At 42.0% G+C, this 24,224-nt stretch overlaps 1 protein-coding gene across 4 annotated transcripts in view; it reads left to right on the top strand.

Annotated features, from left to right (window-relative positions):
* The window catches only part of LOC101477610 (heparan sulfate glucosamine 3-O-sulfotransferase 5), a 127,785-nt gene extending 105,959 nt beyond the window's left edge, over positions 1–21,826 (top strand). For all 4 annotated transcript variants that reach the window (XM_004566219.5, XM_004566218.5, XM_076874291.1 and 1 more), the window contains 2 exons: positions 18,914–19,055; positions 20,137–21,826. In XM_004566219.5, coding sequence (XP_004566276.1) covers positions 18,949–19,055; positions 20,137–21,067 — 1,038 coding nt within the window. In that variant the 5' untranslated portion in view covers positions 18,914–18,948 and the 3' untranslated portion in view covers positions 21,068–21,826. The remainder of the gene's footprint in view (positions 1–18,913; positions 19,056–20,136) is intronic.
* The last annotated feature ends 2,398 nt before the right edge of the window (positions 21,827–24,224 follow it).

Here is a 24,224-nt window from a genome sequence, read left to right as displayed (position 1 = left end):
TGCACTGTAGCATTGTGTCTCCAAGGATGAGTTTGCTGGCATATATTAAAATATTAAATGCATTGCTCAATTCTGTGACAATCATCAGCTAGATCTCCATGTAGTTTCTCATTTTTATGGACAGACACTATTTCCACTTTCCTGTGGTGTGCTCAGTATGGCAGCACATCAGTTCTGGTTTTGGTTGGTGTGGACCTTAAGCTTGCAGTAAGTTTTCTTACCACACAAAAAAAATGTTGTTACAAGCTACAATCCAAGTCAGCAAAGTTGTCTGCAAGAATGAATATGTGTGAGGTTGCCACCTATATTTAAGGCTTCAGTGTTCCCGCCTCTAATTCAGTTTGAATGGGTCTCAATTGTGGAATAATTGCTTCATTTTGCCTGTCCTGCTTAAGGCGTCAGTAACAGTAGAAGAAAAGTAGGAGAGCAACCTCTTTGCAACAAAGAAAAAAATTAATGATTGCATTGAATTCTTTAATGTCTGGGACGATTGCAAGCAGTGACAACGAACAACTGGTCACACGGAAGTTTGGGGTCCCGTATGCACCTCCTCAGGTGGGAGATCACCTGTCATGGTCCAACAAGGACTGACTGCAACCGCTCTCAAAGGGCCATCAAATTTACACAGACACGTGGCATGGTATAATCAGTTAGAGTCAATCTATACTGATGAGTCCAATCAAATAATGAAACTCAAAGCTTTGTGGCAATGAGTTCATAGTAAACTGTGCTAAATTTAACAATGAAAAGCAGGTCTTTTTTTTTTTACACCTAATAAATGAATGATAGTTGCCACTAGGAGAGTTTATTTGGAATGAGAGGTGGAGATGTTGTCAGAACAAGTGCATAACTGGCAGAGCTGGATGGATCAAATCAGCGAGTGTAGTGTTATCTCACAGTGTTTAGAGCTGAGCCCCACATATTCCTACTTTGCAAAAAAAAAAAGGGATTTTACTGAAATAGAAGAACAACAGGACAGAGCTGAACTTAACAGAGCACTAGAGGGAAGACGGTACACATAATCTCTTCCTGACTTTTCACAGCAGTGCACACACAGAACAACATTCATGCGTCTTTTTCCTTTTACTTCCGTTAATAGGCGCTATTACAAAACATATCTGTCAAAATAAAGCTATTAATGGGACTATGTTAGTACGTTAGACTAATGCTTGAATCCTATAATTTGTTAGAATTAGGATTAGTTAAATAAATATGTGCAGTACTCTCAGTCTCTTTTATTTCTCTTCAGATGCTGACAACAGACACAACAACACCAAAGGTTTAACCTGTTGGCTTTAAATCAACCATTTAACTGTATTTCCTATTTGATCATCCGTGCTGCTTAACTTCAGTGTTCAATACAAAATAAGGTCAGAATGCATCAGTACATGCTGTCAGTTTAAAGAAAGGATAAATATACACTGTAGTAAAAACCAGCCTACTTTTGTGACAGATTTTTTTTTCTGCTTCCCTCCAGCGTGCGCTCGTGGGGGGTTGCAGTTTGTTTGTCTTTTTCATTTTTTTACCCACATGTTAAATACATTACATACATTACATATGTGAAAAGCTGCAAACTACAAAGAGCTAAAGTGACAATGAATTAAAATTTTAAAAAAATAATTAAACAATTTTTTGAACACAATTTTTTGATGAACTTTCACTGTCTTCCCCGTTCTACTTGTCAAGCAATCAGCATTTGACTGACACATACAGTTAAGTCCATATATATTTGGACCCTGACACAAGTTATTTTTTTACCCGTTTACTGGAACATATAATAATTATAGTTATATAGACATGGACAAGAGATGGGTGTGTAGCAGTTCATTATCTGAACTGTTGCACACTGTTTCAGAATGAACCACTCATTTTTTAGAAATCAATTTGCTCTGCTTTTGGTAGAATGCTGGTCACGAATTAAATAAACTAGCTGCAACTGTTTGTTGATAAATGTAAAAAATTATATATAATTTATTTATAAATTTGCCCCACCCGTGGCTGAGAGAGTCACATCTGATGTGTGGATTCTGCATGGTCTACTGCAGAATCTGCGTCTTGATGCACCAACGTGGGTTTGACCACATCAACTGACTGTGAGTGTCTCAGGCCTGGTTTCTGGTCTTTGAAAGGAAACGAAATTGTAAGTTGATTGTAAGCTTTAATGTTGGTTGTGCCACTGTCTCCAACCTAATAAGACTATATCCTTAGGTGAAGAACTGAGAAAAGTTGAGCTTTGAAAGTGTCAGCCAGTTGCACTGCATTTATTCAGATACTACAGCTGGAATGCTAACCATTTAACACCCAGTTTGAAAAAACCCAAGACGGAGGTGATTGCTTATGTAGCCACTCATTCGACATCACAGTAAAGTAAGTGAATTGTACTTGTATATCATTTTAGTTTCATCAGTGTTTACTTAGACATCATTTCAGGACTTGATGATGGGCATGACTGATGTTTAGTGGTTGATGAGATTTGATTGGTAAAAGCTATGTTGGAGCATTTGAAGAAATGTGATTTTATTGGCTGGAATTTGAAGAGTTAATCTTTGAAGCTACGGGTTGGCAGTTTAATTCACCAATGCGAGTTCTCAGCTTGCTTGTAGACATGCAGGTGAAGGTTAGGACTGACTCAATCCTCAGAGTTTTTCTAGCATCAGTCTGAAATGCAGGGTTTTTATGGCTGGTGTAGCATTTCCTTTAGAATGTAGTTAGCACATTTCTTTAAACAATGTCTTTTTATTAAGAGGTTTTCCTTTTATACATATAAATATAAACATATATATTATATATATAAACAGAAAGAAAAGAAAGGGGTTACAGATGATCTGTACATTCGGGTTAAGTAGTACATTTAGGCTGTGAAATGAGTTCAGAAATGTATCTTCAGCTGTGAAATAAAAGGGAAAAAAAGAGAAGAAAGAAAGAAAAATATAAACATATGTATGATATATCCCAAAGTAACATAATCCCTGCAAAATAATCCCATTTATTCCCACCCAGGTCACTACCCTAGACCTGCACACTGTATTTCCACACCTGACATAAGAGAGTTTGCTGAAAAATTCTTATAGATTTCAAAGAAGGGACCCCACATGCTTTGAAATTTCCCAGTGGGGTTCTGGAGTGAGTGTCTTATCTTTTCCAGTTTTAGACACGTCATGAGGTCATATAACCACTGTTTGTGAGAGGGAGGGGCAGCATCCCGCCACCTCAGTAGGATTGCCCTCCTGGCAAACAGGGAACAGAATGATAATGCCTGTTTTTTAGAGGCCAGTCGAAGCACCTCATTCCCACTGATGCCAAACAGAGCAAAAAGGGGGCCAGGGGCCAGCGTCACACTGAGAATCCTGGACAGGGTATGAAAAACGTCTGTCCAGAACTGAACGAGATTGGGACAAGACCAGTACATGTGGATCAGTGAGGCTTCAGCAGTTTTGCATCTGTCACAATATGGAGTGATTTCAGGATAGATACGGGATAGTCTGGATTTTGAGAAATGGGCTCTATGCACCTCTTTGAACTTGATTAAACAGTGGCGGGCACATAATGATGTTGTGTTGACATGTTTGAGTATAGAGGCCCATGTTAGTCAGAGATTGTCATGTTTAAGACTTCTTCCCACAGTGTCTTGAGCTTGGATGAAGAGGGATGTGTCAAATTTAACATTTTATTGTAAAGCAAGGAAATCAGCCCTCTACTGGTTGGACTGAGTTGTAGGATAGTCTCTAATAGTGTAGACTCTGGTGGAGGGCTTGAGTCTGAGGTCTGGGAACAAATAAAGTGCCTGACTTGCAAGTATCTGAAAAAGTGTGTTGGTGGAAGAATATATTTATTAGCAAGTTGTTCAAATGATGCTAGTTTGTTGGCTATGAATAAGTCCTTAAAGCACTTCTGTGCCACTCCACAAACCCACCATCCTGGATAGAAGGTTTAAAGAGATGGTTAGATGCAATGGGGCTGAGAAGGGAGAAGTCACAGAGTTTAAAGTATTTCCTAAACTGGCCCCATATTTTTAATGAGTGCAACAACAGGGTTGGGGATGGAGTTGAATGAAGAAGATAAGAGTGGAGAGCAAAGTGCAGCTGGTAAGGATATACTGTTGTCACTATGCAATTCCATAGTCACCCAGTCAGGACAACCACTCCGATTCTGGTAAAAATACCAGAACACCAAACATCGTATGTTAGTAGCCCAATAATAACAATGAAAGTTGGGAAGTGCAAACCCACCCTCAATTTTAGATTTTTGAAGATGCATCTTATTAAGCCTTGGGCTTGGCCATAAATAAGATGATGACAGAGTCCAGTTCATTGAAAAAAGTGTTGGGAATGAAAATGGTTAAGGCCTGAAAAGGGTATAAAAATTTGGGTAGAATGGTCATTTTAATTGAATTGATACGTCCTACCAGAGACATAAAGAGTGGTGTTCAGTGGGTGAGGGACCGCTTCACTTGGTTCAGCAATGCACTCACATTTTCTTTGAAAAGGTTTTTATGTTTTTTTGTCACTGTGACTCCCAAATATGTAAATGTTTTCCTTTCAACTCTGAAGGGCAAGCTGGTGAAGTCTAACATACTTGCTTTGCTACTTAGCGGGAAGAGCTCACTTTAGTAAGGTTCAGTTTATACCCTGAAATCTGACTTGACTAAGCAGATTCAATGCAAATGGTAGTGAGGCTAAGGGCTTAGAAATAAAAAGCAGGAGATCATCTGCATAGAGCGGGACCTTGTGTTCTGTATTGTTTCTCCAAATGCCGTGTACCTCTTTGCAACTGGGGAACGCAATGGCAAGGGGTTCTATGGCAGATCAAAAAGCAGGGGGCTGAGAGAACATCCCTGGCATGTGCCTCTGTGAAGTTTGAAAGGTTTTGACAATTGGAGGTTAGTTCGTATTGTAGCAGATGGTTGAGAATAGAGTAATTTCATCCATGAAGTAAAGTTTGCTCCAAAGCCAAATCTATCAAGGACTGCAAAGAGATAATCGAACTCAATTCGATCAAAGACCTTTTCAGCGTCAAGAGAGACTACAGAGTCTGTAGAGCTGGAGTAAACTATGTTAAATAGCCTCCTTATGTTAAAATATGAATGACGACCTTTAATGAAGCCTTTCTAGTCTTTTGAAATAATTTTTGGAAGAACTATTTCTAGTCTACGGGCAAGTATCTTAGCTAATATATTAGCGTCTGTGTTCAATAGAGAAATGCGTCTATAGGAGGCACATTCCAACGGATCTTTTCTCTTCTTTGTAATAAGTGTAATACAGGCTTCATAGAATGACTGAGGAAGAGATCCTTGTCTGATGCAGTCCGTGAGGCTTGCACTAAGCTGCGTGGACAGTAATGAAGAGAAAAATTCTGACGGAAAGCCATCCGGACCTGGACACTTGCCAGATTGCATTGAAGCTATAGCCATAGAAACTTCTAACTGAGAGATGGGTTCATCCAGCCTTGTTTTAAGTTCTGGTGGAATTTCAGGAATGTCAGGTTTAGCTAAGAACTCATTAATTGCATTGCAGTCAGACTCTGAGACTCTGGGACTCTGAGGTGTAAAGCTGTGAGTAAAGATCCCTGAACACTTCATTAATTTTTTTGTGATCTTTGACTATGTTGCCATCTTGTTGTCGAATTTTAAGAATACTTTGCCTTGCCAAGAACCTTTTAGAAGGCTCGCCAGTAATTTATCAGGTTTGTCACCATGCATATAAAATCTGGATTTGTCATGTAAGAGTAAACGTTCAGTGGAGTACGTTGTGAGTAGGTCAAGTCTTGTTTTAAGTTCTACACGCTTTTTAAATATTTCATGACTCTGTTTGAGAGCATACTGTTCATCGGTCTCATTAATTTGTTGCATTAACTTGTTTCTTTCATGGGTGGACTGTTTTTTTTTTTTTAATTCTTGCTGAATAAGCAATAATCTGGCCTCTGATATACGCCTTAAAGGCATCCCATACGACAAGGCTGGAAGTCTCTGGGGAAGAGTTGGTGGCAAAGTAAAAGCATATCTCATCCTGGATAAACTTTACAAAATTTTTATCTGACAGAAGGGTCTAATTGAAACACCATTGTGCAGCTTTAACAGGAGGATGTGGAAGAGACAGAGACAGAGTGAGAGGGGCGTGATCTGAAAAAACTATGCTATGGTAGGCACAGGAGTGGACCTGCTGTAGACAATTAGTGTCAATTATAAAGTAACCAATTCTTGAATATGTATGGTGCACATGTGAAAAATAGGAGTAATCTCTTTTATGAGAATTTAGGGTATGCCAAACATCACACATTCCATATTCTGATAGAAAGGCATGAATGACAGATGCAGATCTGCTGAGAACATTACTCTTTTTTTTTTCTTTTCTTTTTTTTTTTGGCCTGTCCCATTTGGCTCTTTTCCCATCAGAATTAATGTCTAAAGGCAAAGAAAGATGCCCAACGGATTTACTTTACCAAATTGACCATCCCAGCCTTGCCGTAATGGTCCATTTGATTCACCTTTTATTGTTTATTTTATTTTCACTTGCTGAATACGGGACAGACTTGACTGGGGGAAAGAAGGGGAGAAAGAAAGAGGGAAACAAAAACAGCTGAGAAGATGGACGGGGGAGAAGGGCAAAAAACAAAAACCAACAGAATAAGCAGAGAAAAAAAATGCACATATGTGTTCTGTTGATCTTATGTGCTGCACAATAATGTTTAATATTTAGTATTTACTGTCATATTCCCATATATCATTGTGATGTTGTTTATTCTATTACTCTTGTTTTCTTCTGCTTGTTTTCTTTTTTCTTTCTCTGAGAACATTACTCTTAGTGGATGAGCGATCCATGGCTGGGTCTAACCAGCAGTTAAAATCACCCCCCAGAAAAAGAGAGTAGATATTTAAGTCGGGTAGAGAGGAGAATAGTTGTTTAAAGAAATTCTCGTCATCTGTATTAGGAGCATACACATTTACTAGGACAACAAGACTGTTATACAGTTTCCCACTGACTATGACATATCTGCCATATTTGTCTGCTACGACATTGTGGGCCTCAAACTGAATGTTCTGCCTGCCCCTCCAATGTGAGAAGAGACGGCCCTGATGTGGGTCTCCTGCAGGAAAGCCATGTCAGTGTTATGGTGTTTCACATGTGAGAAAACCTTCCTTCTATTGACTGTATGATTTAGACCTTTAACATTCCAGCTTAGAAAGTTTAACTGCAGACTCATCTGATTTATAGAGCAAAGACAATATGCACACTGGCCTTAGATGATAAGAACAGAATAACTTTACAGTGGGTGGAAATGAGTTCAGAACAGGTTAAAAAAAAGAACAGTGTATGAGGTTCATAGCAGTGAGCCTTACCCTCCCCAAACCCTCCTCACAACAGAAAATGGCTGCCAAAAAAAAGAACAAAAACAAGCAGCGAGCTCTTCAAACTTAACATATTTAAAGTGTTACTTCTCCTGTCTATGATAGCAACAACCTAGGTGTTGAAGCAATCTAACCACTGCTCCTGTGGCCATAGAATAGTAAGCTGAAACCCCTTATCTTACTGTTAAGTTTTGAAATTGTGTATCAGCCACCAAGTCCAAATGTAATTGCTGGAGTGTTTCAAAGCAGAGTCCAAGTATGTAAACAAACAAACAACCAAACACAAAAAGGCAGATGTAGTTCAATAAGTACTACTGGTATAACTGAATTATTGAATGAGAACAGACGAAGGCTACGAATAGATAACAAAACTCCCTGTCTCCGTGCAACAGGTATTACATCATTAGCCAACGGGTAGAGATCAATGACGTTGCCTCCTTATTTATCAAAGAAAGAAAAATAATAAAATTATGGAGTTAAATGAAAGTAATAGTCAGCATTTCAGTACTATAACATTCAGACTATATCGCTGCACTTGGAGGGGAAAAGCAACATCTTACGTAGATCCAGACTGCGCCTCTATACATGTATGGGAGGTTTGGTGCCTGCATATGATATAGGGCTGCCACGATTAGTCGACTAGTCACGATTACGTCGACTATCAAAATCGTCGACGGCTAATCTAATAGTCGAAGCATCATTTTAAGCTTTGTAAGATCCTGAAAGACGTAGGCATAAGTAGGTTTTAAGAGTGTAATAACAGACTGAGACAGAAGACAGCAGCAATACATCTACGAGGATGACAGCTGCCGTTAATCAATCAATCAATCAAAATTTATTTATATAGCACATTTTTTAGACCGAGGTACACCAAAGAGCTTTCCAGTAAAATCGCAGTACAAATAAAATCACAATAAAATATAAATTACAAATATATAAAATATAAGATAATTACATAATCTAAATACAGAGCCAGATGTAAATTACCCTAATTCACCTTAAATGCCAGATCAAACAAATACGTTTTTAAACGTGATTTAAAAGACTGAATGGAATCTGACGCGCGAATATGAAGAGGGAGAGTATTCCATAGCCTGGGTGCAGCAACGGCAAAGGCACGGTCTCCTCTGGTCTTCAGCCGAGACCTAGGTTGCACCAAGAGCAGTTGGCCCGATGATCTTAGTGCTCTCTGAGGGCTGTACAGACAGAGGAGATCAGCTAAGTAATCAGGTGCCATATTGTTTAAAATTTTATAAGTAAACAATAGAATTTTAAAATCAATTCGATATTTGATAGGAAGCCAGTGTAAATTTTTCAGAACAGGGGTGATAGAGTCAAACTTTCTAGTGCCGGTCAAGAGACGTGCTGCGGCATTCTGGACCAGCTGCAGACGCTGCAGAAGAGAATATTGTAGGCCCAAGTAGAGTGAAAACCCTGAAGAAGAAGAAGCATCCTCCGTTATCGTCCAAATTCAGGGGCCGCATCTTTCGGAGGCCGCATTTGTTGGCCGATTACTTTACAGCAGGGCTGCCCAATCCCAGTCTTCGAGAGCTACTATCCTGCAGCTTTTAGATGCATCCCTACTCCAACACAGCTGAATCAAATGGTTTGATTACCTCTTCAGCATGCCATCGTGTTTGGCAAAGGCCTGATAACAAGCCATTCATTTGATTCAGGTGTGTGGGAACAAGGATGCATCTAAAAGCTGCAGGACGGTAGCTCTCGAGGACCGGGATTGGGCACCCCTGCTTTACAGCAATGCGATGAAGGCTGTCCAAATTCAAAGACTCATCCAAATGCGTCCTCCTTGTCACTACCCGATCCATACCGTTAACCCAATCAGTACCACGCATGTGCGAAAGGTGTCTACTTCCGGTCAAAGCATTTTACAATAGTTACGGGTCAGAGTATCTGTTAAGATGTTAAGAATAATAGAATAGAATAGAATAGAATAGAATAGAATTCAACTTTATTGTCATTGCACATGCACAGGTACAGGGCAACGAAATGCAGTTTGCATCCATCCAGAAGTGCTTTAGTGATATAGATATATTACAATATATATTAGCAATAATATAGATATGTGAGTATATTACAGAAATGGGTCTATTATGGTATGTTATAATGTACACGGTATGAAGTATGTTGTGAATATTCTATAACTATAAGTATGTACAGGCTGTAGTGAGTACAAGCTATGTACAGGCTATGAACAGGATATAAATATGAAAAACTATACAGAATATGAAATAAATAACTTTACAGAAATCTGAGATATACAGCTATACAGAAATGGGAACTATGCAAGTTGTAAACAGTTGTAGGATTAATAATGATCGAATGTACAGAATGATTATTTACATAGAGCTATACAGTAGTGCAGTTAAGATAAGTGAGATATGTGGATAATTTCTACAGAGGCTATATAAAGTGCTAGTGGTTGTGAGTGGTGGTTCAGTCCATGTTATTATTGTGTGTTTGAGGGTACAGTTGTCCATTGTGGGTGTGTGTATGTTCAGTCCATGTGTTAATGTGGGTCAGATGTCAGGAGGCAGAGTTCAGGAGTCTGACAGCTGTGGGGAAGAAGCTGTTCCGGTACCTGGTGGTCTTAGTCCGGAGGCTCCTGTGGCGCCTCCCAGAGGGCAGGAGGGTGAGGAGTCCATGTGATGGGTGACTGGGGTCTTTGATGATTTTCCCAGCCCTTTTCAGACACCGCTTCCTGTAGATGTCTTTTATGGCAGGAAGTGGTGCTCCGGCGATGCGCTGGGCAGTTTTCACGACCCTCTGCAACGCCTTCCGGTCCGAGGCAGAGCAGTTCCCGTACCAGACTGTTATACAGTTGGTCAGGATGCTTTCGATGGTGCAACGATAGAAGTTCACCAGGATGTCTGAGGACAGGTGGTTCTTCCTCAGAGTCCTCAAGAAGAAGAGGCGCTGGTGAGCCTTCTTGACCAGCTTGGAGCAGTTGGTCATCCAGATGAGATCCTCGGAGATGTGGACTCCCAGGAACTTGAAGCTGCTCACACGCTCCACAGCCGTCCCCTTAATGTGGATGGGTGGATGTGGGTCAGCATTCCTCCTGTAGTCCACGATGAGCTCCTTGGTCTTCTCGGTGTTAAGCAGCAGGTTGTTTCTGTCGCACCACTCAGCCAGACGATCCACCTCCTCCCTGTAGGCGGCCTCATCGTTGTCACTGATGAGTCCAATCGCCGTGGTGTCATCTGCAAACCTAATGATGGTGTTGGAACCAACAGCAGGTCTGCAGTCTATAATAAGTATGTCTTAAATTTTTTTGCAATAATGAAACATTTCAATATAATGAAGACAAAAACAAAAAATAAAAAGATAGTTACGGATCAGGAGTCCCCGATCCTTACTGCGCATGTGCAAAGTCGGACCGTACAAATCGGGTCTACCCGATCCGTACTGCGCATGTGCAGATGTTCTCTTCTTCTTTGTTTCGTTTAATTGCAGTTTACTCCCCAGTGTACAAGGATACCGCCACCTGCTGACCGAGCGAATGAACCCTATTGTAAACTGAACTAGTGTCATTACAAATGCATGTTAAATTTGATTTAGTGATTGTCGAGTGTATTTTTGCTTGTCTGTGAGGAGAGGATTGTTGGAATAGTGATGATGATGTCCGCTATCACTGTCAGTTGTCAGTAAACACTTAATCTGGCGGATGAATCTTCACGTGACATATTACTAAGTCAGTATTATTAAGTCTGTAATTAGGAGCCATTCTTCTTATTTTACGGCGCTGCTGTTCAATCGGGGACGCTCTCTGTTGAGGAGAAAAGCATGAATTTGTTTGTATATGAATTATCCATTGTTTAAATGTCCCAGGCAGTCGAAAAGGAGGCAGAGCTGTTGAGAAATGCTAGGAGCTAACTGGGCCATAGGAGCTAACTGGGCGCTAACCGTGTCATTCAAATACATAACTGTCGCAATGTTGGCAAAGAGAGGAAGTGACGTAAGGTTTGCGCATGCGTGGTACCGATCGGGTTTCCAGTACGGATCGGGTAGTAACACTCCTTTTCCACAGATTTGAAGGATGGGTCTGGTGTAAAACCTTTGTGGCCCAACCTATCCCAGGATTCATAGCGCGGCCCAGCCAATTCCCGTTTCCAACAATGGTGGCAGGTATTACACTTATTAGTCTTTCTGAGTCACAAAATAAACTTTTAACATATTTTCAGAATGTAGCTGTGTGAACTTCTAATGGGGGCAACCGTGGCTCAGGGGTTTGGGAAGTGTATCTGTAACCGGAAGGTCGCCGGTTCGATCCCCGGGCTCTCTGTCCTGGTCGTTGTGTCCTTGGGCAAGACACTTTACCCTACCGCCTACTGGTGTTGGCCAGAGGGGCCGATGGCGCGATATGGCAGCCTCGCCTCTGTCAGTCTGCCCCAGGGCAGCTGTGGCTATAACCGTAGCTTGCCTCCACCAGTGTGTGAATGTGAAAGTGAATGAATAGTGGCATTGTAAAGTGCTTTGGGTGCCTTGAAAAGCGCTATATAAATCCAATCCATTATTATTAATATTTTTGTCACTTTTTACGGAATCAAACTCAAAGTAAGATCAGTCCTTCCACGCTTTAAACGCTGCACGGTCATACTCTCTCCCGCACTCGTTATATTATCCATTTTTGATCTGCACACAGCTGTTGCCATGAACGTCGCACTCGCTTACGTCATTGTCATGAGACACTCTCACAAAAAAAAATAAATCAGGAGGCCGGCCATGCGGAAGGCAGTGCGGCAACAGAGCAGGTCCAGAGACCGACCGCGAAGCCAGCGGTGGCGACAGAACAGATCCGGAGGCTGGCCACGTGGAAGGCAGTGGCGGCGACAGAGCAGGTCCGGAGACCGGCCACGTGGAGGGCAGTGGCGGCGACAGAGCAGGTCCGGAGGCCGGCCGTTAAGCCAGCGGCGGCAACAAACTCGTTCAAGAGGCCGCCCTCGACAGCAATGACGTCCAACTAGAGGCCTGGAAAGCAGCCGGCGAAGGCGAGGTGGTACAGGCCGAGCTGGATCAGACAGTGGTGTGGCAACCGCAGGACCAGACGAGGCAGGACCAGATGGCAGCGTGGCAGCTGCGGAACCAGACGGCAGCGTGGTAGCTGCAGAACCAGACGGCGACGGTGTGGAGGGTTGCAGGTGGTGATGCAGCAGCCGACGGTGTGGAAGTTGCAGATGGTGACGCTGCAGGCGATGGTGTGGAAGTTGCAGGTGGTGGCGCTGCAGGCGACGGTGTGGAAGTTGTAGGTGGTGATGCTGCAGGCGACAGTGTGGAAGTTGTAGGTGGTGGAGCAGGTGGTGGCTGAACAGGCTCCCCAGAGCTGTCAGTGGACACGAGGATGTGCTGGCTGGGTCCTCCAGAACCTCCAGCTGATGTAGTTTGATGCTAGCCGGGCTCTCCTGAACCCCCAGTTAACGAGACTTGATGCTGGTTGGGTTCTCCTGAACCCCCAGCTAACTTGACACAATGCTGGCTGGGTTCTCCAGAACCCCCAGCTGACGTGGCTTGATGCTGCACGGACCCCTCAGGCCCTCCAGTGGAGACAGGCGGCTGAATGGGCCTCCTGGACCCTCCAGCGGAGACAGTCACTGAACCAGCAGGTACGGAGACCTCTGGCAGTGTGGACACTGGCCGGAGCTGAGCAGCACATTGGCTTGGAGCAGGCAGTGACAGTGGGATGCAGGGCTGAAAGTGTTCTCCAACACACCTAACGAAGGTGGATGGGTGAACTCATTAAAACTCTCAGTGGGTGCTGACGGCTGAGACTGCTCAGTTGAGTTGCCAGGTGAAGCTGCTGGCGCTGGTGTCTTAACTTCTAGGGGTCCAGAGTTGACTGGTGGCTGACACCCAGCCTCTGGGGAGACCCTGGAGGGAGTAACTGTCTCGAAGAAGGCCAGCTTAAGAGAACCAGCAGATGTTGTTGTGTAATGTGTTCCCTGCTTAGGGTGAGACGGTGAGGATGAAATAAACAAACAGTATTCTCACAAACAGGAGCTCTGGGGTTCATAATGCCTTGGTGACAACAGTCTGTGTAATCCCTGACATAAAAGGCGGAGGAACAGAGTCTTTCTCACTCACCCCAGCTCGGCGTCCACGAGAGAAGCTGGACTCCTGTTGGAGCCGGGAGGTGCTTGACAGTGACGGGGGAAAACTCTGGTGCGGCTGCTCCGGCTGTGGTGTGGAAACACTGGGAGAACCGGGTGGCACAATAATAATCCCCAACATCCTGTAGAGCGCCTGTGCAGGCGTGAGCTGGCTACAGGCGGCCTCATAGTAATCCTCACGGAGCTGGCCGACTGCAGTCTCGGGAAAGCCAGTCTCATTTACAGCAGTCATCGGGGAGCCAGGAAAAACCATTTCCCTCACTTACTGCACAGAAGACTGAACCAGAAAAAAAATGTCCTTGTGCCAGAGTCAGACTTCTTCTCACTCACATCAGCCAGCTGTACCGACATCCGGCTGTGGGGCGAGCAGGCGAGCGGTAGCGGCGGGGGGTGAAGGTGAAGTTCATGGAGAATGAAATCCTGTACAAGCGGGTGCAGTGAATCCAATAGCCAGGGGTGTCGTGGTCCTGAGCCTGTTGACTCAGTGTTTTGTGTTTCTTTATGCTTTTGTTATTCTGATTAGGTATTTCATTATCATTCGCCATTTTGGTTAGGTTTCTGTTCTCTGCCTGTCCATGTCCCCCCTGTCTGTCCATGATGTCTTTATGCCTGCTTGTGAGTCTGCATCTGTGTCTCTGTCTGTCGTGTGCTTCCTGTTTTATTTTGTAGGTTTGAGTCCTATATCAGTGCGTTCAGCTTGGTGCTCTCCCTGTCTCGTCAGTGTAATCAGCGTCAGCTGTGTCTCCCAGCTGTTTCCTCTTCGTTCCGTTCACCTCTTGTATTTAGTGTCTGTGTCTTCCCCTACTCGGTGTCGCGTCGTTAACGTCTTCTACCCTCAAGTTAACTGTGTGTTCCGTCTACTAGCCTGCCTGTCTGCTTAGTTTATTTCTGTATTCTTAGTTTAGTTAAGTTTATGTTCCTTTTCTGCCCAGCAATAAAGCTGCGTGTTTTGAGTTTACATCTGCCTCAGAGTCCTGCATTTTGGGTCCTTCCTCCCTGCCTGCCTGCACACAGCCATGACAAGGGGTGACCAGAAATAAGCTGCTGTAGCCTGGCTTCCACAGCGTAGGGAAATGATTCTCCCTCATGCGCAAGCCACAGGTTATTTAATCTCAAAGCAGAGTCAATAATGACCTCCTGAAGCTCCTTGGGTGGGGCGAATGCTGCTGGATCCATAATCTGGCTGGTCTGTACTGTCACGGCGAATGGAGTGAGCCGTGTGGGGAAATAAATGAGGATCCACGCACAGGCACTCGCAGACCTTCACAGTAAAACAAGAAACAACTACACAAAAAACACAGACCAGACACAGAACTAAATCTACACTAAACATTAGACAGAAAACCTAAGAACTAATCCCATAACACAAATAAACAAAAACATAGAATTCCAATAACACTCAACAAAGCACAAGAGTCAGAATAATAATACAAAATACAAAATCAAACCAAAACATGAGAACTCAAAAAAACTGGGTTAAACTGACCCAGAATCTGCGAGAGAATTCAACATGAATGAACTTTATAAAACATGAACAATGAATCAATGGTACGGAAGTAGAGGAAGCAAGAAGAATGAGTAAAGTTTGCCTTATCTGACTGTTTTATTTCGCACAATGCGCCTTATGATCTACCTTCCTTTAGCATGTCCAGAAGTCCAACTTTTTGATGGTTAGCATCTTCCTCTGCCTTTTGGGTGCTGCAGCAGGTCCCTTTGACGGTGCAAAACATTTCATCGACATTGTTGTGTGTGTTGGGGAGAAAACTTACAAACATACAATACAGCACTTCAGAGTCACACTGCTAGCGATCGAAGATTTATGTAAATTTGACAAGCTGAACGCATTCTGTACTGTACAGGAGACATGGCACGGAGGAGATTGATTGACCATGGTCTAAAGCCGATCAGGACGTAGAACACAATGCGCTGTAACAAAAAAATTTATATATTTTTAAAAATTCTCTCTGTAGCTGTAAGGTTAGGTCCAGATACCTAGAGCCACAAGTGTTCAGGATGTAACTCAGTGACAGAAAGCTGTGTATGCTTATCAATAAATCATAATTAACTTGGAGTAACTGATGTTCTCTATTTATTAGTACAATGTAGTATCAGCTAAGAGCTGCTAAATGTCTTTGCAAGTCAAAAGACCTACACTCCAACAGTTTGGATCTTAATATTTAATGGGTTTGATTTTTTTAGTGTTTAGAATAGGGATGGGTATCGTTTAGGTTTTATCCAATACCGGTGCCAAACCGGTACTTTTGAAACGGTGCCGGTGCTTAAACAGTGCTCAAACCGGTGCGTAAAGAATGGAGAACACAAACTTTGTCCAAAAACCTCTCATGTTTAGCTGTTTTATTGTAAAAAGATAACAATATTAGCCTTTTCTGCAGCTATAGGGAATATATGGTATCACTCTTGGCTGGAAGCAGCACTTAAACAATGGAAAAAACACAAACTTTGTCCAAAAACCTCTCCTGTTTAGCTGTTTTCTACTTTTTCTTTGGTCATTTTAGCCTTTTTGGCCAGGGTGAAGGGAGTATCTGCCATCCAACAAGAAGACAACTATGTAACTACGACGTTGTTTGCTAGTTCACCTTACATGCATTAATGTAATAACGTGGTTAGCCTACTCAACGTAAATTACACATGAACAACATTAAGCTACTCACGCAGAGAAGAACAGCTGCTGCTGCCGTCATCATGCGTCATCATTTCTGCTACACTGGCAGGGTTAGGGGCCAGGACTCTCCACTTCGGGTTCTTGGGGGATGTTGCTAATTCCGGGTCTGATAACAAGCACCACACCGGCAGTAGATGTGCTCGGTGTGAGGTCTTGCAGCAAGCTATCAAATACGGTGCATTTTTCGGCTTTTAAAAAAATGCTATGCGTCGCCAGGTGTTTCATCAGATTCGAGGTGTTACTTCCTTTGCACAGTATCACCTTAAAGCACTTGTTGCAGGCTGCTGAGTTTGCATATTTTGCTGAGAAGTACAGCCAGACTTTTGACCGCTTCACCTTGGGCATTTTTAATCTGTAGCTCTGCTCTAAAAGAACGTGTCTACCTACTATCCTTGGAAAGGTAAAATGATTGGCTGGAATCCAAAGTGTATGACATCTCAGGGGAAAAAGGGCACCGAAATGTGCGCTGCTTTTCGGTCTGGTTACTACCGTTTATGTCTGAACTGGTGCCATAATGGCACCGGATACCGGTACCCATCCCTATAGTTTAGAACGAGCTCATTTGACCTTTGCTAAATATTCTAGCTTTCAGACATGTGCTTATGAGACAAGTGTAGCTTTTGAGCAGGGTGACCATTTTCATTAGCTCTTTGATTATTGGACAAAATATTCTCTGTGGGAAGTAAATATTTTTGATACATGTATGTTTTATTCAGTGAGATAATATCGACACACTTTCATCCCTTTTATGATTTTTAAAGTGCAGTTGCAAACATTAAAACACTAAAACACGTCCTGAATTCCAGTCTCGTTTCACTCTGTGTTACCAATGTGTAAATTATTTTAGTACTTGAAACTGTATTTAATCTGTTTTTGGCAAATTAATTCAACTCAAAATGTAAGTGTATGGACGAGACAATAAAGTCTGTAACCACAACTCTACAACCATGCAAAAAGAAAAATTACACAGTGTTGCGGTCCTGGGTAGGTGACCCAGGGTTTTGTATTTTGAAATTATTGTATAGTCTTCGTCTTACACTCTTCTTTGACGGGATGAAACCACCAAACTATTCTCAGAGAGAAAGTATCTGACTCAAAAGTAGAAGAAAGAAAAGACAAGCAATAAGGAGGGTGGGGAAACAGAAACCTCTGAGTGTATTGAATGCAGATGGGCTGAAATGTTGTTATTATACACAAATAATAGATAAGAGGCTCATTTTAAATCAGTTTATAGTAAAAGGAAAGAAAATCACCTTGATAATATAATCTCAGTTCTTTTTGGGTTTTTTTTTTTTTTGCTGTTGTTTTTCACAAATAACACAATCTGAAGGTGGATTGCTTGGCACTTGGAATGGTCTGTCTCTGCACAAAAAAGTATTAAACTGACTTTTTTCCCCCTTCATTGGAATTGACTGACGTACCACTTGTTTTAGTGATACAGGCTGTAATGAAAAACATTTATTTTCTAAATGGGACTCCACAGCCACAGGGCTGGCCCCTGGCTAAGTGGCTTTATTCTCCTGCTTTGTCAGAGTGATGAAATTGCAGTTGCTTTGCAGGTCTCCATTCAGAAGTCACTACGAGGCATTATGAGCAAAATGTTTTCCAGTCATAGAGGGGTCAAAAGCCATCCGTATTTATTCATGAGGCACTGGGGGAGTGCTCTGTCGCGAATGCTGGCCTGTTTTAAGGGCTGGATTAGACTGCACTTTCAGAGGCCCTTTTTTAACAATGCCTCTGCCTTCTGTATTGAACTGCTATTTCATAATGTAATTTACCTGCTCATGCTGTGCAAAGATTGCAGATGCACAAAAGGTTTAGACACTGAGAGCAAAACAGAAATGGCAGTGAGACCAGTGCTTCTGCACTCCACTGAAAGGATGGAGTGCCCTCTCTTGGCTCAATATGAGATTTATTTCCAATTTTGAAGGTAAACAGTACAATATGCATCACCATAATGTGACTAAGCTTTTTGGGGGATTTTTTTCTCAACTTTGCTTTGAATGTTTTTACAAATAGAGATATGAAGTTTAGTTTTAAAGTGAGGACAGACATTAAGGACACTTAGAAGCTAGGAAACATCATTTGTTTATTGAGACAGTTGAAATAAAACAGTCACAGTTTCTTAATAAATTCATTATGTAACAGTCGGGATGCAATAATTAAACACTGTTGATTAGCAATGGGTCGATTGACGACATGATCGAAAAGCTGAGTTCAGTCATGTGAATTTGTCATTGTAACACATAGAAGGCTCTCCAAAGCTGCTTCTTGGCTTCACATCAAGCAAGAGAAAAACCTTAACAGCACTGCAGTGTTGCTGAAAAGCTATTCAGACCTCAGGGTAACTGCAGGACTAGCAGTTATCTGCAGGTTATTCAACAAAAGGACCTCTTTCAGAATATTCACCGTCATGTGGTCGTTCTCAAGAAGTATCGATTCATTCTTGTGCATACAGAATTGTTCATTTGGAATGCTGAAGCCAATTTTTTAAAACCGTAGCAGTAACTGATCTTTCTCAGCATGCCAGTGTATTCCATTAAATCAGATTCTCAGCTTGTCTGAAATAAATAAATAAATAAATAAATGTAACAAAGTGGTGGTTGGGCAAGCGTTTCCTTTAATGGCAATGCAGCACTTTTCAGCCTTATGTGAGCGCGGCTTAATCACTTGTAAGACTTGAGTGAGTGTGTGTTAATAAACATTAGGCTGTCTCTCTTCCCTCGGTGATTAGTAGTTTATGTGCTTGGCTCTCTGCAGGCTGAAGTCACAGTCCTGAAGATTGATGGAGGGCCATGCTATTCAAACAGCAGGCATTGCTGAGACAGAAGCTCTTCGTTTTGGGCAGCCTTGCTATCGGAAGTGTCCTCTATCTCGTGGCCAGGGTTGGGACTTTGGATAGGTAAGTCATGGCGGGTATATTTTAAAACATACATTGCCTTAATTTAAAGCAACTTGCATTACAAACTTTAGTGTCCTATACTTTTTAAACCAATCACAGTGTATTCCAGAAACATTTCTGTACTTTATAAAATCTTGAAGTATTTATGCATTCATAGACATGCAACTTGGCAATGTGTAGCTTTGACAGGTACACATTTAAATCATTTTTTATCCTAAAATGGAGGTTGTGAAGTTCTCCTGACTGAGGCAGATTTTCTGCTTTAGATTAAATGAGAGAAATTCTTCAGTATTTTCATTTCTTGAGGTGAAATTTTTACAGTACTTAGTGCCATCAGTTATTCTAAAAACAAACAAGTCATATATCTGGTATATGCACTGCTGTAGTCATCTTTATTGACAAAGATGTGGTGCTCGCAATTTTGCATGTTGAAAAGGTGGTGTGGTGTGAGGACTTGGGTATGCATAAGAGAAATGGCATTCCAAAGAAATGAATACCATAGTTGATGAGGAACTAACCATGAACCAGTTGAGGGATCTGTTAGACACAGACTTTATGTAAAATATGAATGCAGCGTTCAAGTCTAAAAAGTGGAGACAGTTCCTTAAACCTGCATAATGGCCAGCAGGGGGCAGCAGCTTTGGCAGTTTATGGCTGTTTGTGGTTACTACTCAGTGACTCACTATACTTCCTTGTTTTAAAAAAAGGGTTTTGGTGACAGTGAGAATATTCAGTTCAATACCCCAGAAACAGGACAAACCAGTGGGTGACTTTATGCTTGCTGTGTCCTTGGTGCTAGGACGAGTCTGCTGTGGTGGCGCAACTCACAGTACTTTAAACATCTGCTGCAAAAGCCTTAGTCTTAACATACCGCAGGCTTTTCAGAGGTCTCAGAAGGTCATAGATGTTTCAGGATGTTTCTTTGCATTAGCTTCAGAGAATTGTTCCATTAATAATAAGTTTTACATTCAAGTAGCTTATTTAGTTAAGATTGAAGTGATAAATGTATTCTATGAGCGATAAAATTCCTTATAGAATGAGATACAAAATAAGATAGATGCGTTCTTTTCCTGTGTTTCAGGCTACAGCCCATTTGCCCAGTTGACAGCAGACTGTCCGCCCCTGAACCAGAGCAAATTCCTCTCCGCACTCTGCAGTTTAAGCGTGGCCTCCTACATGAAATCCGTAAGGGCAATGCCACCAAAGAGCAAATTCGCCTGCACAACCTGGTCCAACAACTGCCTCAGGCCATTATCATCGGGGTGCGTAAAGGTGGCACCCGTGCCCTGCTGGAAATGCTCAACCTGCATCCAGCAGTTGTCAAGGCTTCACAAGAGATCCACTTCTTTGACAATGACCAAAATTACGCTCGTGGCATCGACTGGTACAGGGGGAAAATGCCCTTCTCCTTCCCTCATCAGATCACCATTGAAAAGAGCCCCGCTTACTTCATCACAGAGGAAGTCCCTGAACGGATATTCAAGATGAACTCTTCCATCAAGCTGCTGATCATCGTGCGCGAGCCTACCACCAGAGCTGTGTCGGACTATACCCAAGTGCTGGAGGGCAAGGAGCGCAAAAACAAGACCTACCACAAGTTTGAGAAGCTGGTCATTGACACCAACACCTGCGAGGTGAACACGAAATACAAAGCAGTCCGGACCAGCATCTACACCAAACATTTGGAGCGTTGGTTGAAGTACTTTCCCGTGGAGCAGTTTCACATTGTGGATGGGGATCGCCTTATTACAGACCCGCTGCCAGAGCTGCAGCTTGTTGAGCGCTTCCTTAACCTCCCCTCCAGGATCAGCCAGTATAACCTGTACTTCAATGCCACCAGGGGATTTTATTGTCTGCGATTTAACATTGTCTTTAACAAGTGCCTGGCAGGCAGCAAGGGCCGCACCCATCCGGAGGTGGACCCATCAGTAGTGACTAAACTGCAAAAATTCTTTCATCCCTTCAATCAGAAGTTTTACCAGATCACTGGTAGGACATTCAACTGGCCATGATGAGCTCAAACTCCTCTGATGAGATTCTTTGAATTGGGGTTTATTTAAAAATGCCAAATTCTGAGACCTCAAAAGACATTAATAGCACTTTGATGGCATTTAATACCAGGATGACAGTGTGACCAAATATAAAAGGAACTTGATGTAAATTTCTTTTCAAATGTGTGAAAGAAAAAAGAACAAAATAGTTTCATGGTTTGACTAAAAGCTGCAGTTCAAAGCATTTGATCTTGCAAATGAACTCACTTGTCTGTCAATGTTTTCCCCATGTAGAGAAAAAAACAGTGCTGAGCTGTGTGATTAACTAAAGAGATTATTTTTAAGAGATTATCAAACACTGACATTCGTGCTGTTAAGATAAGCTATAAGTGTGATGCTTTTTTTCATGAAAAAACACCTTCAAAACCGAACAGAAAAAGTTCATCATTCCTTATCGTGGTGTTTACCTGGCCAAAACTGCATATAAAATCCAGTTGCCAGTATAACACAGTAGACTTTTGTGTTTGCTCATTGTGTTTTATTTAACGCCTGCTGTGATCAGTCCTTTAGAACAGCGGTCCCCAACCTTTTTTGCGCCACGGACCGGTTTATGCCCGACAATATTTTCACGGACCGGCCTTTAAGGTGTCGCAGATAAATACAACAAAATAAAACTAGTACCGGTACCGAAAAAAAGAAGATTTATTCATAACACACGTGAAAAGACCCAGGAAAACCGAGTTAATGATAAAAACGATAACAAAATAATGCTGAAAACCTCAACACTCGCGGTCCAGTACCAAATGACTCACGGACCGGTACCGGTCTGAGGCCCGGGGGTTGGGGACCGCTGCTTTAGAAGGTGGCCTCCTTTAGTTTTTAACATAATACCTAGTCTGTAGAACAGATTGGCTTATCAGAATAGTTATAAGTGTTGCAAGCTTGGCTGTCACCATGTCCAAAACCTTTAAAGCATTTAAGACTTGAGCTTGTGTTTATAAATGTAAGTATACTGTTCTTTTCCCCTACTGCTTTCTCATTGGGTTACCAACACTTAGTGAAGAAAAGAAGGTGTCCTCTGATGACTCATGTCAAACCAGCTGTTTGTTCTATGCTGATTTTTTTTAAAAAAGGAAATCTGTTCTGTGCAAATATTCATTCTGTATCATAAGTGTGTTGTTAAATTAATAGAATGTGTAAACATTTGTGAGAGGATTTCATGTGTATTGGTGTATTTTAATATTCTTTTTGAGGGTAGTAGATCAGAAATAACTGACTTGCAGACTTACACCGTGGTTGTAATTCTGAGTGGTGGAAAGAAAGAAACTTAGTGGGGTACAAACCAAAACCACCATCGGTGTCTCCCTGAAGAAATGTTGATGAGATGAGATGAGATGAGATGAGATAGCCTTTATTTGTCAGTTGAAGGTCTTTTGCCCACAACCGAGATGACAGACCTTGCCGACCGTATACAATACAAACATCACATTGGGGAGACAGGTCAGGCCAGGTAGCAAGCAAAAAAATCATCGAAATGTGCAACACAAAAGGATAATGCAGGAATGCACAGGTATCAACACACCATAACACAATAAACACAAACAAGCAACATGGGAAATGTTCTATTGATTCATGTTTCTGGACACAAACGTCCCTACATTATTTTCATATCCCTGAATGTAATGTTTAATCTTGCTTTCATCAATATTTTTTAAAGCAAATAAGTCTGCATTTGGAAAATGGAAGGGCAGTGGAGCAAAGAATTTACACACACACCCAAGTTTAAGTCATATATATCAGAGATTTCTACATTAGCATCAATTCTTCAAAAATTCATTCGGTTACGTTAAGGCACTAAAAACGACAAAGACTAGGTCTAGACACTACAGTTGCTACAGTACAGACTTTGAGTTTCATTAACGTCTGATTTGGTTCCAAAACAAAATAACCCTGTCTTTAGAATAACTTAGCATGAAAACAGGATTCAGAAACAGCTAACCCAGTTCTGTCCAAAGTTCACAATATGGCTACATTAAGGGGCATGAATAGAATAAGAGACTACCAAAATAGTTTTTGGTAAAAAATGTTTCATCATCATTTACAGTTTGCCTTGTACCTGAGCAATACTGTACAAGATTACTGCTGCACAAAGAATCTGGAACCACTCTCAAGCTATGAGAGGATTCTGTCTGCCATGATTTTCTTTAAGTGGACATTTCCCCAACTTTCACTATATACATATATAATGTTCAGACATCAGATTTGTTAAAATGTGGTCTGGTTCTCAAAAGTCTTCCACTCAGATATAGCTCCATAACAACACTATAACTGTGGAAAAACCGAAGAACTGATTAGTACTCATGTACAACCTGATAAGTTAACAGCTCCAGCTCTGTCCATGTGCAAATCTGTACTGGCTTTTTTTGGTATTACCCTCTTAAAATTCCTTTAAAGCTCAGCATAAAATCAGGGCATTGCCCAAAAATGACTCTCGGGGTAAATATAAATATCAAACCAGGTGAAAACTGACGAAAAACAAAAACAATTAAACAACCCTCCTATTGTTTAATTCCCAAACTATGAAATTGCTCTCGACAGGGCGTCAGCGATGACATTTTCCGTCCCTTTCTTATGTTTGATTTGCAGGTTGAAATCTTGCAAAAGAAGGGACCAACGCATAAGTCTCTGATTTGAGTTTTGCATCTGGGAGAGAAACACCAATGGATTGTGGTCAGTGAACACTTGAACAGGGATAGAGCTGGATCCGATATACACCTCGAAATGCTGCAGGGCTAACAACAAGGCAAGGGCTTCCTTTTCAATAGTGCTGTAGTTAATCTGATGTTTGTTGAATTTTTTGGAAAAATAACAAATTGGGCGATCCACGCCGCGATGGTCTTCCTGCATAAGGACAGCTCCTGCACCAGCCGCACTAGCGTCAACCTCGAGCTTGAAAGGGGACATGAAACAGGGGAACTGCACAGTAATGCTTTCGCAGACTCGAAAGCAGTCTGACAAACAGGCGTCCACACAAAAGGCTTCACCGGACTGATCAAATCGGTGAGAGGAACGACAACAGTGGCAAAGTTCTTACAAAAACCTCTGTAATAACCACACATTCCTAGAAATCGGCGCAGCGCCCTTCTCGTTTGTGGGACTGGAAACTCAACGATCGCCT

The sequence above is a fragment of the Maylandia zebra genome, linkage group LG15 (genome assembly GCF_041146795.1).
Source record: "Maylandia zebra isolate NMK-2024a linkage group LG15, Mzebra_GT3a, whole genome shotgun sequence".
Classification (NCBI taxonomy): Eukaryota; Metazoa; Chordata; class Actinopteri; order Cichliformes; family Cichlidae; genus Maylandia; species Maylandia zebra.
The sequence above is the reverse complement of the archived record's forward strand: the minus strand, read 5'-3'. Positions and strand labels throughout refer to the sequence as shown.